Raw genomic sequence first — 18,409 nt, forward strand, 5'->3', positions numbered from 1 at the left:
TAATTCCAAAATTCAAAAGACTAATAAAAAATTACTAAGACATTTTAGTTAAAGTAAGTATACATAAAATAAATATTCAAAAATCAATAGGTCTTCTCTGTACTAGCAGTATCCAGCTAAAAATGAAAACGGGGAAAAAAAATGCCCATTCAATAATAGCAAAAATACTAAATTAAGTTTAGCTGTATATAACAACATTTGAAGTAATAGTTACTTAAGAAGTTAATCTCAGGCTCATGCCTGTAATCCCAGCACTCTGGGAGGCCAAGGCAGGTGGATCACTCGAGGTCAGGAGTTCGAGACCAACCTGGCCAACATGGTGAAACCCTGTCTCTACTAAAAATACAAAAATTAGCCCGGCATGGTGGCAGGCGCCTATAATCCCAGGTACTCAGAGGCCGAGGCAGGAGAATCTTTTGAACCCAGGAGGCGGTGGTTACAGTAAGCAGAGACTGCGTCACTGCACTCCAGCCAGGGCAAGACAGAGCAATACTCAGTCTCAAAAGAAAAAAAAAAAAAAAAAAGAAGTTAATCTCTTGCTCACATGAAAAGTCTAAATGTAGGAATGGTGACAATGTTATCAGGCTCTAGCTGTCTCTGTTACAGATGCCTGTCATTCCCATCATTATCTAAGAAGCTGGAACACCCACAGGCAATAAGATTGGAGGAAAAAAAAAAAAAAGGAAAAACAGTGTACCCATGTAGAGATGCCCTAAAAGTTTCATATTACACTTCCACTTATACCTTGTCAAGACTTAATTACATGACCACATCTAGCTATAAGGAAGAACAGAAAAGTAGTAGTTTCATCTGGGTAGCAATGTGTCAGATAAAAATTGAGGTTCTTGTTGGTTAAAAAAAAAAAAAAAAAAAAAAGAATAGCATTGGGGTACACAATAAACAATCTCTGCCATTAATTCCTAAGATACATTTTAAAAGAAAACTATGTGATTTATATGGAAAAGTGTGGAACTTTTTCAAAATTGTCAAAGGACATAAAACAGAACCTAAAAACATGGAATCATGGGTCATAGTCCCAAATGGAAAGATAATACCAAAACATGATCAACATTTCACATTAACATATAACTCTAACATAATTCTTATCAGAATCCCTAAGATATTGTAGGTAAAGGTTCGGAGAAGGAGGATTCTTTGTTTTAGAACTAGATCAAGCTTGTCCAACATGCAGCCTGTGCACAGCATGCAGCCCAGGACAGCTTTGAATGCGGCCCAAAACAAATTCGTAAACTTTCTTAAAACGTTGTGAGACTGTTTTGCGATGGTTTTTTAGCTCATCAGCTATCATTAATGTTAGTGTATTTTATGTGTGGCCCAAGAGAATTCTTCCAATGTGGCTCAGGGAAGCTAAAAGATTGGACGTCCCTGAATTCGATGAAATAATTTAAAGCTGACATGGAAAAAGACATGCCCACATTAAGCTAAGAGAATTTTTTAAAACAACACCTAAACAGAATTTGAGTGTTAGGTGACAGAATCAGATGTTAACTTTTTAATAACACCTAAATAGAATGACTGTTAAGTCCTAGTTTGCCTGAGGCTGTCACAATTTCGTACCATTGTTCTAGTATCCTGTATGCTTTAACACTTTCATTTTTAAAAAGAATTATTATTAATAGTTACATTAAAATAAGCTAGAATGAGCTTGGTAGATCCAGTTCTTTTCATTCTGTCTCTATACTTGTTCACTTTCCCGAACATCTACGTTCCCATGGTCCCAAACACCATATAAGCTTCTGGTCTGGAAAAGGAGGTCCATTCATCCCCACCTCCCTACAACTCCAAAAACATCTGGATAAAGAAACCCTCCCTTCTCTGAAACTCTCCATGTCCATGGCTTCAGTTGTCAACGGTGTATGATACTATCAAATTTCTTTCATGATGTTGAGACCAGGGACCCACTGCCTATCTGTCATTTCCATTTGGATGTTCCAAAGGAACCTCAAACTCAATATATACAAATCTGAACCTGCTGTGTTGCCCAACTCTGTTCTTCCTACATTCGAATAGAAATGAATGGCACGACCATTCATTACCATTCATCTACCCAATTATCTAAGTCCAAGTTCAAAACCTGGAAATCAATGGTGATATCCCTTATTCAAACATTCAATTAATCATCAATTACTATCAATTTTATCTTCTATAAGTTATTCAATTTTCTTCATCACACTACCACTGCCACAGTGCCAGTTACCATCCTTTATTAGGATTACAGCAATAATCCTAATAAATGATAATAATAATAATAATAAATCCTCTTCACTGCTCACTCTCTTTCCAGTACTGCACTCCTTCAATTCACTTTACAGCCACTAAATTTCAAGAACATTTATTTTTAAATCATGTGGTACCTTATGGTACGTAAATCACTTCAATTTTTAAAACATATCGTCTTATACTTTAATACTTCTATTCCAAGTCCATCATCACTCAACCCAAGTTTTGTTTTTTGTTTTTGAGATGGAGTCTCGCTCTGTCCCCCAGGCTGAAGTGCACTGGCACGTTTCGGCTCCCTGCCACCTCCGCTTCCCAGGTTCAAGCAATTCTCCCTGCCTCAGCCTCCCAAGTAGCTGGGATTACAGGTTCCCGCCATCACACCCAGCTAATTTTTGTATTTTTAGTAGAGACGGGGTTTCGCCATGTTGGCCAGGCTGGTCTTGAACTCCTGACCTCAGGTGATCAGCCAGCCTCGGCCTCCCAAAGTGCTGGGGATTACAGGCATGAGCCACCACACCTGACTTCAACCCAAGTTTTAGATCTAGCTCTTTTACTCAATAGTTCTGGGTCACCAACTTATTGACAGTATTTTTATCAAAATTATGTAACACAAAGAACATCAATCAAAAAACTGAATCATCAAATTAGATCCAAATGAATCCTTAAAATTTGAGAGGTATAACTAGTGATTCCACCTATGTAAACAGTATATAGTACTTTACCGAAACAAATTTTAGCTTTTGTTATAAACAGTGGCACTTCAACATGATATAAGCAAAATAAGAGCACTGTAAAAAAAAAAATTTGAAACCCATAGAAATCAAATATTAAAAAAAAAAAAAAAACTCACCATACACACCTGTAGAAGGAGTAGAACTATTCATGGTAAAAGGTCCGTTAATGATGCCAGAAGAAAGAAGCTCATCAGATCCCCGCTGAAAAGCAAAACCAACGTTTGGTTAATAAACCAAGTTTTAGATAATGGTCCATATTTACTAAAAGTATTAAAAGCTAATAATATTACTTCATCTTTGTATGAAGACATTAAAGGGGGAACTCCTCAAGAATCACAAAATCAAATGAACTGCGTAGCAAGAAAAAATTACTGCAAATCCACAACTATATAAACACAACTGCCACCACAGAAATGGGGGCATAATCTTTAAATTCTTTCTAACCAAACGCAGGTTTCCAAAACATAACATCTGAAAGTGCCAAACCATATTTAGGGGGTTGCATTATGACATTGTTTTTGTAGCATATATTTATATGCAAATAGTTTGTATAGTCCTCCCTAAGAATCCTGACTTTTCAATACCAATGTATTTTTTTAAGTAGAAAATATACTTCATTTCCATATTGGCCAAATTCTTTATAATCAATAACTTTTTATCCATTAATCCTCCAAATGATCTTTAATGCAGACTATTTCTTAAACAATTATTTAAGTAATTTACTCTTTTTTTCAGGTAAGAGTTTTGATCAGCTTCCAAATCTGAACTGGCAACACTAAAAAGTAACTCAGAGAAGTCTTTTCATTGTAATGTAAGATCTATCACCAACATTTAAAAGATTACTTTCAGGAAGGACAATAAATACTATGTACAAAGTTAAAACCAACCTATTTTAAATAGTACTATTGGTTTCGCTTGGCCAATTTTTAAGAACAAGTGTTTTGATACACTGGATAATAAAAATTAATCCCCAAACAATCCTACAAATATTAGAATAGCAATAGTGCTACAGCACATATTTAATGCTTAAGTGTAGGTGCCACTTCTGTAGGGAACAACTTTAGCCTCTGCTGAAGAAAGACAAACCACCAATATATCTATATAATAGAAATACAATTATTTAAACAAGTCCTGTATTTAAACATCCAGAAATTACTCCCTTTGGATCTTTCACCGGAAGTTTATAGAGACATATGGGAATAAGAAGGAGGAATTCAGTAAGTAGGATAAAAGAAAATTGAAAATCTCAACTCCCAGAAAAATCAAGATTAAGGCCTCACACTTAAAGCACAGGTCTTCCTAATAAAATCTGAGATGTAGGTATTATCAGGCTACATATGATAATTAACAGACTGTGGTTTGCTGGCTACCTGCAGATAAAGACACATTTTCGCATCTTTAAATGTATTAATAGTATAAATTAAAACATACTCAACGTGATTTTTATGTATGAGGAATTTGGTTAAATGCATTACTAACAGATATATCTTCCACACATATGAGTTAGCATCAGTATGTTTCTACCTATAAATCAAGTTAATATAAAGTTAGAAACCACTTGAAGGTGGTCATTTTAGCTCTTTCGAGATTTGCAGAAATGAATTTTTTCAAGGATAACAAAAAGCACAAGTATAAAGCAAAAATACTGATAAGCTAGATAACATTAAAATTAACAATTTTATTTAACAAAAGACATCATTAGGAGAATAAACAGACAAGTCATGGAATAAGAAGATATCTGCGATATGTAAAACCAACAAAGGGTTTATATCCAGCACGTACTAAGAAAAAGAAAAAAGGAAAAACAAAACACTAGAAATCAGTAAGAAAAACCCAAGATAACAGAAAAATGGCAAGAGACTTGAACAGCCATCTCACAAAGTGGTGGACTATGTCACTGTTCCAGAGTATTTGTACCCTCTCCTTTTCCTGAACAAGAATTATTCACCCCCATCCATGGCCATGTGACTTGCAATGCCTCCAGTGCGAGGAGTATAACTCCCTCCCCCCATTGACAACACAGTTTTGTAATATCCTTTGGCCAATGGAACATGAATGGACATGACCTATACTTAATCCAAACAGTAACTTCAAAAATCAGTCATTTCTGCCAGTTTTTTCTTTCCCTCTGAAATAAGAGCATATCTCAAATAGGAGGTACTCTTTCAGTCTGATTCTCAGAATAACAAGTGTAGCTCCATAACAGCTACCACCATTGTAAGTGAACAAGAAATAAATGTTTTTTTAAACAACTTATAAATGACTAATACCATATCCAATCAAACTAAAGATATTTGACCACATCCTCATTGGTCATCAGGGAAATGCAAGTTAAAACCACAATGAAATACTGTAAAATTAAAAAGATTGACAATATCATGTTAGTAATAATGTGGGGTGACAAAAACTCTTATATGGGAGTTAAGTATAATTTAGTGGGAGTGTAAACTGGTACCACTTGGAAAACTGTCTGATCCAATCTATTAAAGTCAAATATATGAATATCCTAGGATCCTTAGTCTACTCCGATGCATAAACCCCAAGATATTGCCTGCTTGTGTGCACCTAGACATATAAGATTGTCTTCAGCAGCATTATTTGTACTCGTCAAACTGCAAACAACTAAATGCCATCAACTGTAGAATAACCGAGTAAATGTTTGTAAATGCATGCAATGACTATACAACAATGAGAATGAACTACGGCTCCACATAACACAGATAAATCTCACAAACCTAAAACGTCAGTCACGGCCGGGCGCGGTGGCTCACGCCTGTAATCCCAGCACTTTGGGAGGCCTTGGCGGGCGGATCACAAGGTCAGGAGATCGAGACCATCCTGGCTAACATGGTGAAACCCCGTCTCTACTAAAAATACAAAAAATCAGCCTGGCGTGGTGGCGGGCACCTGTAGTCCCAGCTCCTCAGGAGGCTGAGGCAGGAGAATGGCGTGAACCCGGGAGGCAGAGATTGCAGTGAGCCGAGATCACGCCACTGCACTCCAGCCTGGGCGACAAAGCGAGACTCCGTCTCAAAGAAAAAAAAAAAAGTCAGTCACAAAGAATACATGCTATATTGTTGCATTTATATGGGGTACAAAAACCCGGGCACCGTGGCTCACACCTGTATTCCCAGCACTTGGGAGGCCAAGGAGGGAGGATCACTTGAGGTCAAGAGTTCAAGACCAACGTGGGCAACACAGGGAGACCCCATCTCTAAGTAAATAAAAATAAAAACAAAAAATGGATTATCAAAACCAAAAGCACGAATGGCAATAAATAAATAAATAAATAAATAAACTGAACTTTGTCAAATATAAAAACTTTTGTATTTCAAAGAACACCATCAAGAGAATAAAAAGACAACATGGAGAATGGAAGAAAGTATTTGCAAGTCACGCATCTCACAAGAAACTGGTACCTAGAACACCTAAGAACCCTTAAGATCAACAATAAAAAAAGACCACCCATTGGATTTGAAAAGGTATTTCTCCAAAGAAGGCCAGTAAGTACATGAAAAGATGCTCAACCTAATTAGTCATTAAGGAAATGCAAATCAAAAGCCACTTCAAGGAAAAATTAAGACCATGATACTACCACTTAACTATCAGAACATCTAAAATAAAAAGTTACAATATCAAATGCAGACCAGGGTGTGGAAAAAACAGATCTCTCATACATTGCTGGTAGCAATGTAAAATGGTACAGACACTCTGGAAAGTAGTTTGGTGTTTTCTGGAAAAAAATAAAAAATAAAAAAAAATAAACATACACTTAGCAACCTCAAAAGATAATATGCTCTATGATTTCACCTACGGTATTCTCAAAATGACAAAAATTATAGAGATGGAAAACAGATTAGTGGTTGCCAGGAGATAGAGATGGTTGGGTGGAGGTGGTAGGTGATTATAAATGGTACCATACGGAGATCTTTGTGGTGATGGATTAGTTCTATATCTTGACTGTGATGGTAGTTATGTGAATCTACATATGCAATAAGATCAAACAGAACTATATACAGGCACTGTGCCAATACCAGTGCTTCTGTTTTGATGGTGTACTATAATTATATAAGATGTAACCACTGGAGGAAACTTAGTGAGGGGCACACAGAACCTTTCTGTAGTATCTTTATAACTTGCCATGCATCTCTAATTGTTTGAAAAGTTTAATAAAATTAAAATTAAAAAATAAAATATAGGACAACAGGTACTTCATTCTGAGCCAAAGGATTCCTACTGGCTTGAGAGTCCTGCTGTCTTCACTAACAGTCATCACTAACACCTGTGTTCAACCCTGCCACAGCCCGCTGTTACAGATCATCCTCAACACTGTGCTTCTGTACAACAGTGGTCCAGAAGGCATCCCTTCAAAGATAAGCAGAACAAAAAGAAAAGAAAGGAACATTACAAAACGCAGATAACATATACCAGAAACTACACAAATTTCAATTGACAGCAAATAGCTTTTTTGTAAAATGAAAAAAAACATTGACCTAATACCCTCTCTACAACAAAACTATAAAGGGATACAACAGCTCAAGGGAAAGGCAAATAAGAAATCTACCAAAAGAGTTAAAGGAAAAATTGACGAGAAAAAAGAATACGGCAGTATCTTGAAAGTCAAACATTTGAGAAGTCAAAAGCGCAAACACCTTTCTACCAACCAAACAAGTTACCTGCTGTGAGGAACCAACTCTTTTCATATTTTTGACATAAAAAAACTGGAAAGAAGAAATGTACAGGAAAGCACTTTATCTTAGAGACACTTGAGATTACCAGAAAGGCACCTAGAGGAGGTGTCAAACTGTTAACACAGGCCCCAGACAAGGACTAAGAATCCCAAAAGCTGACTATATTCTTCATCTTTTTTTTTTTTTTTTTTTTTTTGGAGACAAGGTCTTGCTCTGTCACCCAGGCTGGAGTACAGTGGCACGATCTTAGCTCAATGCAACCTCCGCCTCCCAGGTTCCAATGATTCTCGTGTCTCAGCCTCCTGAGCAGCTGAAATTACAGGTGTCCACCCACAACACCCAGCTAATTTTTGCATTTTTAGTAGAGACAGGGTTTCACCCTGTTGGTCAGGCTGGTCTCGAACTCCCGACCTCAAGTGATCTGCCCACCTCTGCCTCCTAAAGTGCTGGGATTACAGGTGTGAGCCACCACGCCCAGCCTGACTATATTCTTCTTAATGCACACATGCCATTTCAGTTTCAATTTGGGGAGAAAAGTAAGTTACTCATGTTTTTTTTCTATTTTTTTCTCATTCGATAAACTGTTACCTAGTTTCCTACCAAATAAATTTCCAATCAACCATTAATGTGAAATTATTCCACTGGTAACTGAATCAAGTCTAAATGTCCTGTGATGGCAATGAAACAATCTTTCTAATCTGGATCTCTTGCTCACAGTAACACTCCCCTGTCATGTAATTTTCTCCAAATAAATCATACTTATTCTGCATCTTTTTATGATATTATCCTGCTTGAAGCACTATCCCTTTGCTACATACCCAATCCTATCTACTAGTCACAGATAAAATGGCACCACATCCTTGAGAATTTTTCTATCCCAAGTGAAAAGGTTCAACTTAATTTTTATCATCTTTCAACATTAAAATGTGTATGGTTCCAGAATGTTAGTTCATTCACATGATATATTCTTCCTGTATGTATAATTATCAATAACGTAATTTTGTCAAATATGTACACAAAGTTAGTTCTCAGATACCTTGAGGTCTCTTATTTGTGCCTTATACTAGATTATATTCTTCCAGAGCCTATAGCAGAGTATCGGGTACAAGATTAACAGCCCTCTGCCTTGGCTAATCAATACAATCGCAGGGGCAGCTTGAAAATAAATACTACAGGCTGGGCACGGTGGCTCACGCCTGTAATCCCAGCACTTTGGGAGGCTGAGGCAGGCAGATCATGAGGTCAGGAGTTCAAGACCAGCCTGACCAATATGGTGAAACCCCGTCTCTACTAAAAATACAAAAATTAGCCAGGTATGGTGGTGCATGCCTGTAATCTCAGCTACTCGGGAGGCTGAGGCACGAGAATCACTTGAACCCAGGAGGCGGAGGTTGCAGTGAGCCGAGATTACACCACTGCACTCCAGCCTGGGCAACAGAGTCAGACTCTGTCTTAGGAGGAAAAAAAAAAATGTATCCATTTTTAGTACCAGAGTCCAATTGTACAGAATTGTACGGGACATTTATTGAAGTCTCATTTATGGTTAACCTTTCAGAAAAAGAATAAAGCATGTATCTGCCTATGCATTTGAATTTTTCCTGTGAACACTGTGATGAGATTTGTTTAGAGAAAAAAAAGCAAAAATTTTCACTGTAATCACCTTATTTAAGCATCTTTGCCTACTTATCCAGTTATCTCAGAATAAATCTATAAATGTGAAATAGCTGGATCATATTTCATTTTGATAAGTCATTCATCTTAATATGAATTTTACAAAGTTATAATATGAATCTATGCTCCGCTCTATTATCCTTTTTAACTGATAAGCTTTCTCCATGTTGTTAGTCTGTCACTATTCATTTATTTATTTTTGTGAGACAGAGTCTCGTTCTGTCACTCAGGCTGGACTGCAGTGGGATGATCATAGCTCACTGTAGCCTCAACCTTCCAGGTCAAGCAATCCTCACACCCTGGCCTCCCATGTAGCTAGGACTAGAGGCATGCATCACTTTGCCCGGCTGATTTTTTAATTTTTGTAGACAGGAAAATTTTTTTATTATACTTTACTCTACTGATTGATCGCTTATTTTTTATTTTTTTGTAGACTCTTGCTATTTTGCCCAGGCTGCATCACAATTATTTTTAGTAGATTATTAAAATTCTATAATAACATCCTTAACTATTCCCCTATTTTAAATTATAGTGTTTTGTCTTTAATATAGCATTTTTTCAGGATAAATATTCAGAAGTGAAACAGATAACTTTTCTTTTTTGAGGAAAAGATAAAACTACAAGAAATCTCAAATTCCTATAGCAAAATGTAGGGTAACTTCGAGTTACTACTGCACTACAGGTGATGACTAAGAAGCATTTTTATTTTTACAGGAGTTTTTCAAATACTGTTAAAATTAGCAAATGACTGCCTTATTTTAATATGGCCCACAGTTTATGTAGTAAAAAACTTACCTTGTCCAAAGAAAGGTGTGGCTTTTGCCCTTTCCTTCCTAGAGGTAATCTCTAAGTCCTTGAAATATCATGCCTGAGAGGACTTTTTTTTTTTTTTTCTTTCCTGCCTAGTGGCCTTGGGTCACCAGACAGTCATAGGGTAAGGAATAGCCATGCCAGAAAGATCGACAATGTGATTTAGGGTAGGAGCTTTGGGTCACACCTGAAGGGGCTGGAAACTAGACTGAAATCAGCCTCATGAACAATAAATTATTTATGCCTATATAATAGAGTTCCAACAAAAACTGTAAACACCAAGGCTCCAGTGAGTTTCCCTGGTTGATAATACTCCTTGCCTACTGCCACACACTGATGCTGGGGAAGTAATGTGTCCACTTGACAACAGTACTTCCCAGGACCCTGCCTTAGGCATTTCTTCCCTAGGCTTGATTTTAATCTGTGTCCTTTCCCTCTAGCAAACCATGCTGTGAGTATAAGAGCTTTCGGCCGGGCGCAGTGGCTCACGCCTGTAATCTCAGCACTTTGGGAGGCCGAGGGGGGCGGATAACGAGGTCAGGAGATAGAGACCACCCTGGCTGACACGGTGAAACCCCGTCTCTACCAAAAATACAAAAAATTAGCCGGGCATGGTGACGGACGCCTGTAGTTCCAGCTACTCGGAAGGCTGAGGCAGGAGAATGGCGTGATCCCAGGAGGCGGAGCTTGCAGTGAGCCGAGACCGCGCCACTGCACTCCAGCCTGGGCGACAGAGCGAGACTCTGTCTCAAAAAATAAAAATAAATAAAAAGCTTTCAGTGACTTCTGTGAGTCTTTCTAGCAAATTATTGAACCTGTGGGTAGCTTCGGGAATCCCCTACACTTGCAATTGGTGTCAGATGTAAGGGCAGTCTTGCATGGACCTTGTCTCATAACATCACAGTTGGCCTAATTCTTCACATGGTTAAATAAATATAACAAAATTATTAATTTGCTTAATATTTTTTAAACTTTTTTTTTGAGACAAGGCCTCACTCTGTCGCCCAGGCTGAAGTGCAGTGGCATGATCACAGCTCACTGCAGCCTCAACCTCCCAGGCTCAAGCGATCCTTCCACCTCAGCCTCCTGAGTAGCAGGGACCACAGATGCACACCACCATGCCCAGCTAATTTTTGTATTTTTTTTGTAGAGATGGGGTTTCACCATGTTGCCCAAGCTGGTCTCCTGGGCTCAAGCTATTTGCCCGCCTCGACCTTCCAAAGTGCTGCGATTAGAGGCCTAAACCACTGTGCCTGGGCAAAAAAAAAAACACTATTCTTAACCTCTGAATTACCATTGGACTTCCATCCGTAAAGAAAAACAGTAGTCTGAAAATATGATCAAATATTCAAGTATAGAAAAACCAGAAAATTAATTTAAATTTGTGTGTATATATATATATATATATATTTTTTTTTTTTTTTTTTTTTTTTTTTTCTGAGACAGAGTCTTGCTCTGTCACCCAGGATGCAGTGCAGTGGCGCTACTGGGTTCCCTGCAACCTCCGCTTCCTGGGTTCAAGCGATTCTCCTGCCTCAGCCTCCCAAGTAGCTGGGATTACAGGCACACACCACCATGCCCAGCTAATTTTTATATTTTTAGTAGAGACAGGGTTTTGCCATGTTGGTCAGGCTGGTCTCAAACTCCTGACCTCAGTTGATCCACCCACCTTGGCCTCCCAAAGTGCTGGCCAAATTTGTATTTGTTAAATGAATGCAACATCTTAACTGTCGCATTCAAAATATAAACTCTATTTATAAGGATATGGTGAAAGTTGCAATGTCTTCAAAATAAACAATTACATTTGATAATTCTACTTCAATTCTATTTCAATGATATTAGGAAGAGCTTTTTGAAAAGAATAAAACATGCCTAAAATAACACATAAGGGGACCCTAGTATCAACTGAAGTGTTGGAATTGCTATTTTTATTGTCTTATTACACATCAAGAACAATTAAAATATAAGATATTTGCCAGGCGCGGTGGCTCATGCCTGTAATCCCAGCACTTTGGGAGGCCAAGGTGGGGGGATCACTTGAGCTCAGGAGTTCCAGACCAGCCTGGGCAACAAAATGAGATCCCATCTCTACCAAAAACACAAAAAATTAGCCGGGCATAGTACCACACACCTGTAGTCCCAGCTACTTGGGGGGCTGAGGTGGGAGGATTGATTGAGCCAGGAGGTCGAGGTTCTGTGAGCTAAGATCATGCCACTGCACTCTGGCCTGGGTGACAAAGGGAGACCCTGTCCCAAAATAAAAAATAAAAAAGATAAATAAGATCATAAAGTTTCATTCCAGGAAATGTTTTATCATTCTTTATATAAAATAAACAAGACGTTTCTGAAGCAATTATGATACTTTTAAAAGCTGGTAACTTTCTCCCCCTAATAATTTCAGAATATGACAAACAAAAGACAAAGAGAACAAAAGAAACTTAAATTTGAAAATTAGTCATAAAAAATAATTCTGATAACCACAATTTTCTAGCCAAGTTTTTTCCCAAGAACTCACTTTCAAATTACAGAAAACAAAGGCTTTTTTGATATTATGAAGCCTAAATCCCAAGAGTCACATTACTTTGTAAAACATTGTAAAAGATGAGAAAAACAGAGTTATTAGTTCTGTATTATTACTTTAAACCAACCTTGTCCAACATGCAGCCCATGGGCCACATGCGGCACAGGATGGCTTTGAGTGCCGCCCAACACAAATTCATAAACTTTCTTAAAACATTAAGATATTTTTGGTGTTTTTTTGTTGTTGTTGTTAGCTCATCAGCTATCGTTAGTGTTAGTGTATTTTATGTGTGGCATAAGACAATTCTTCTTCCAATGTGGCCCAGGGAAGCCCTGCTTTAAACATTCCCTTTTTTTGAGACAGGGTATTGCTCCATCACCCAGGATGGAGTACAGCGGCATAATCAGGGCTCAAGCCATCCTCCTGCCTTGGTCTCCTGTGTAGCTAGGACTAGAGGCATGCACCACCATGCCCAGCTAATTTTTTTTATTTTTTGTAGGGATGTGGTCTCACTTCGTTGCCCAGGCTGGTCTCAAACTCCTGGGCTCAAGTGATCCTCTGGCCTAGGATTCCCAAAGTGTTGGAATTACAGGCTTGAGCCACTGCACCTGGCCAATGTTAAACCTACTCCTTTTATTTAAACAAAACAAAACAAAACAAAACTTTCCTAGACATAAATTCTTTCTCCTGAAAACATATCACTGCATTTAATTACAGACTACTTCAATATAAAATGAAAAGGATTTCTCAAAATTATACTTAATATTTATATCCTAAGTGTCTCAAAAGCAATTTTCCGTAAGGTTTGACTGCTATGATAACAGATTACGGTTTAAGGGAAGAATGGAAGATAATCAAGCAGAATGAAGACATTTTTAAAAGGAAGGAAAACTTGGACAAGTGAATGCAGACGACCAAAAGAAAAAAGACTGTACCACGGGTAAACAAATTAATGTATACAAAAGAAGGCCTTAACTAGCAAAATGTGAAGACATGGGGGAGTGGCGGGGCAGGTGCTGGCTGCAAACAACACTGTGTGTTTCTAAGGAGACTATCCTTAGAAACACACAGCAAATTTACATAAGTCCAGCAGTTGCTCTGTGGACTTGTCAGCTCTCTGGCTAAGTCAGCACACCAATCAGCTTTACTGGCTCAAGTATCAATTACTGAAGCTCTCGCCTGCTGATGCATACTTCACGGGGCTAACAAAGCAAAGAAATACTGTAATTAAACAGCACAAATAAGTGTTTCATCATCAAATTTGATAGGAATTGGTTTTATTTAGCATTAAAGACGTTGAAGTAACATGTACGGATGATTCTGAAAATAAACCATTAATTCATGGTTAAACTTCATGTATCAAAAATGCATATGAAATTCAAGAAAAGATATTTGTTTTAATCTATCAAGATACTACACGACTATACAAAAGAGGCTATCAAAAAACTACTTCATAATTTTCCAGAATCCTAGACTTTTTTTAATTAATAGCATCTTAAATACTGAAATATCCAAGTCCTGCCTTTTTCTAACAGATAGTCTAGTGACCCCGTGTGAACACTTCCCAGGACAGAAAACTCATATTGGTTCTGCTCTAAGTTTTTCCAAAAACAGAAATAAAAGTCATATTTATATGGAGTTTCACTATACCATATGCATGTATTGATTATGGTCTCCTGATTACTTACCTTTATATACTCCTCTGCAGAACCTACTACAATGTTTCATATATAATCGATGTTCAAAACTTTTTTTCTTAAAAAATAAGTAACAGGCCGGGTGTGGTGGCTCACTCCTGTAATCCCAGCACTTTTGGGAGGCCAAGGCGGGCGGATTGCCTGAGGTCAGGAGTTTGAGACCAGTCTGGCGAACATGATGAAACCCTGTCTCTATTAAAAATACAAAAAAAGTAGCTGGGCGTGGTGGTGGACGCCTGTAATCCCAGCTACTCGAGTAGCTGAGGCAGGGGAATTGCTTGAACCAGGGAGGTGGAGGCTGCAGTGAGCTGAGATTGTGCCACTGCATTCCAGCCTGGGCGACAGAGAGAGACTCCGTCTCAAAAAAAAAAAAAAAAAAATTGAGTAATAACTATAGAGATAAAGGAATAAACAATAGTCAATAGGGGGTTTGCATTCATTGCGTGGCACTACCTGAAACTCCAAGGGTTTTGTTTTGTTTTAGACATTTAGCCTTTTAACATTCACCTTTCCATAGCCTCCTGTAACTATAAACACATCTAAACCTAAAGACATTTGCTATTGGTAACTCTACTGACTGACCGATTTGAATGAGATCACATCGTCACATACACTGTGGCCCCATCAACACCTCTCATCTACTGAGTGTGATTATCCCTAAATATTCTCTAAAGAATAGTTACCAAATTGTTCATTTGCGACATTTTCATTCCAAGACTGCCACTGTTGAGATTCTAGGGCCGTGGGAATAAAAAAGATAGTTAAAGGTAGAGGAAATTTTTTCAATGAGCAGCTGTGGCAATGTTTAAAAACTACTGTTTGGACACAGTTTCAACAAAATGATTCTGACTGCCTTCATTTTATATGGACATCTTAACAACAAAATATCAACACTTTTTTTGAAGACAGCATATTGAATACTTTCTTTAATGACTGCAAGTAATTCCTCTAAAAAGCATTCTAATTCATGATATCCAATAAAAAAGACATTCATTTGAATATTTATTCAGTTCTTACCATACAGGTATAGCCCATACATATTGAATTCAGTATGTATAAATGTGTTAGCAATAATATTCATTCATTCAACAAATTCGATAAATATTTACTGAGCCACCAGCTATGTGCCAGGCCTTTAACCACTGGGGAAGATTAGGGAACAAACGAAAATCCCTGCCCTTACCTTAATGGAGCTTACAATCTTGCACAAAGAAACATAATAGTCAAAGTAAGTAAATTATGTATTATGTCTTAAAGTCTTAAGTGCTTCTTAAAAAGTAGGAGAAAAAGCATCAGGAGTGCCAAAGGTGAAAAGAATTTCAATTTCAAATAGGACAGCAAGGTACGACTTAAGAGAAAAAGGCATTTAACCAAAGTCTTACAAGTAGTAAGGAGTAAGCATGTAGATATCTGAGGGAAGAATGTTGTAGGTAAAGGAAACAAAATGCCTTGCATGTTCTGGAAAAACAGTAAGGAGGCAATTATGGCTGAAAGAGAATGAGCAAGGGGAGAAGTAAAGAGATTAGAGAGAAGGTGTGTCATAGCCTGCAGGGCCTTAACGGCCCTTCTAAAGAATCTTACTCTGAGCGAAATGAGGGAAAGAGAGTTTTGAACAGGAGTGAAAAGATCAATTTGCTTTTTTAAAGGATCACTCTGGCTGCTGTGTTAAGAACAGTCTTTAACAAGACAAAGAGGGAAGGACTCTGGTTAGGAAGCTGTGATGATAATCCGGATTAAGGGCCAGGGCAGTTGCGGTTATGGTGGAAAAAAAATTTTTTTTTTTTTAATATATGATTGGCCCACCGTATCCATGGGTTCTGCATCTGTGGATTCAAACAATCACAGATTGAAAATATTTGGAAAAAAACTGCATCTGTATAAACATGTACAGACTTTTTTTGTCATTATTCCCTAAGCAATACAGCATAACAACTATTTACATAGCATTAAATCATATTATAAATAACCTAGAGATGACTTAAAGTATTCAGAAGGAACTGAGTTAAGTTATATGGAAATACAGTTGACCCTGAACAACATGAGTGAGTCTGAACTGCCCGAGTCCAAATGAGGATCAAAAATACAGTATTCCCAGGATGCAAAACCCAGTTATATGAAGGTTGACTTTTTATACATGCAGGCAGACTTCACCTATACAGAGCCAACTGGAGAACTTGGGTATGCATGGATTTTGGCCCCCCCAGATACTGAGGGACAACTGTACTCTGAAACAGATTTGCTAGCCAGGCACAGTGTCTCAGGCCTGTAATCCCAGCAACTTGGGAGGATGAGGCAGGATAGCTTAAGGCCAGGAGTCTGAGACCAGCCTGGACAAGAGTAAAACCCTGTCTCTGAAAAAAAACGTTTTTTTAATTAGCCGGGTGTGGTGCCTCATGCCTGTAGTCCCAGCTACATGGGAGGCTGAGGCAAGAGGATCATCAGAGCCCAGGACGTTGGAGGCTGCAGTGCTCTAGGATCGTGCCTGTGAGTAGCCACTGCACTTCAGCCTGGGCAACATAGTGAAATCCCACATCTTTATTTTAAAAAGAAAAAAAGAGTCAATGTAATGAAACAAAAAGACTGAGGACCTATTTCAGATTAATTTCCTGATTTTGTTAACTGTATCACAGTAATGAATGGGAAAATCTTTGTTTATAGGTAATACACTCAGAAATATTTAGGGGTTAAAGAATAAACTATAATCTCAAAGCATCTTCCAACAAATCATTGATTACGAAAAGAAAATTGGTAACTTTACAATGGAAAAGCCTGGCAGGAAATCACCTTAACCAAGTGATTAAGACACACAAAAAAGGGGGGAAGCTAAGGCAGGAGGATCACTTAAGGCCACGAGTTCGAGACCAGGCTGGGAAACACAGTGAGACCCTGTATCTACAAAACAACAACAACAATAACAACAACAATTCACTGGGCGTGGTGGTGCATGCCTGTGGTCCCCAGCTGTTCAAGGACTGAGACAAGAGGATCACTTGAGCCCAGGAGATCAAGGCTGCTGTGATCTGTGTTCATACCACTGAATGAACGAGACCTTGTTTTTTTTCTGCTTTTTTTTTTTTAAAAAAAAAAAAAAGGATGTGTGTGTGTGCGTTTACATCTATAGAAAGACTATATATGGAAGGGGAAATGGTAAGACAATTGGGGGAAATGATAAACAAATGAAAAATGGTGCAAGTATGAACTGGGTAAAGGATATACGAGTTCTTTGTACTCTTCTTATAATCTTTCTGCAATTTTATATTAAAATAAAAGTTTTTAAAAAAATAATAAATCAATGAAATTCACATTAGTACACTAAGAAAAAATAAACTGTTAAAAAGAAAAAGCAGGCCGGGCACAGTGGCTCATGCATGTAATCCCAGAACTTTGGGAGGCCAAGGTGGGCACATTACTTGAGTCCAGGAGTTGGAGACCAGCCCACGCAACGTGGCGAAACCCTGTTTCTACAAAATACACAAAAATTAGCCAGGTATGGTGGTGCATGCCTGTATTCCCAGCTATTCAGGAGGCTGAAGTGGGAAGACTGCTCGAGCTCAGGAGGTCAAGGCCGCAGTGAGCTGAAATTGTGCCACTGCACTCCAGACTGGGTGACAGCGAGACACTGTTTCAAAGAAAAAAAAAGGAAAAGGAAAATCAAAGTACATATGTGGTATGTACACACTATGGTAAGCTATCAGATAAAGATAACATGATCATATAAGAAAGTCCTACCCATAGTAATTTACAACAAAAAAAGTACTTGCACTTACATAATCTTACTCTGATATTAATATGACTTTTTTTCTTTTAAGAGACAGGGTCTCGCTCTGTCACCCAGGCTGGACTGCAGTGATGTGATCACAGCTCACAGTAACCTCCTCTCATGGGCTTGAATAATCCTCCTACCTCAACCTACCAAAGCACTGGGACTACAGGTGTGTGCCACTACACCCAGCCTAATAAGTTATTTTTATATTCATTTCTTCAATATTTATTCACCATTGTGAGTAGGCAGCTGTATTGTTTATCCATGCCTGGATAACTAAT

At 38.0% G+C, this 18,409-nt stretch overlaps 1 protein-coding gene across 16 annotated transcripts in view; it reads right to left on the minus strand.

The window, feature by feature from the left end:
- The window catches only part of PTBP3 (polypyrimidine tract binding protein 3), a 114,723-nt gene that overhangs the window by 76,001 nt on the left and 20,313 nt on the right, over nucleotides 1-18,409 (minus strand). For 8 of the 16 annotated variants that reach the window (XR_008668362.2, XR_008668361.2, XM_031014575.3 and 5 more), the window contains one exon: nucleotides 3,092-3,176. Coding sequence is in view for 12 of the 16 variants with exons in the window: in XM_055350410.2 (XP_055206385.1) it covers nucleotides 3,092-3,176 (85 nt within the window). In the remaining 4 variants the exon portion in view is untranslated. Of the gene's footprint in view, nucleotides 1-3,091; nucleotides 3,178-18,409 lie in introns of those variants that run through there. The other 8 variants (XR_008668363.2, XM_031014576.3, XM_055350412.2 and 5 more) reach the window with 2 other exon arrangements.

The sequence above is a fragment of the Gorilla gorilla genome, chromosome 13, assembly GCF_029281585.2.
Source record: "Gorilla gorilla gorilla isolate KB3781 chromosome 13, NHGRI_mGorGor1-v2.1_pri, whole genome shotgun sequence".
In the NCBI taxonomy this organism is placed as follows: domain Eukaryota; kingdom Metazoa; phylum Chordata; class Mammalia; order Primates; family Hominidae; genus Gorilla; species Gorilla gorilla.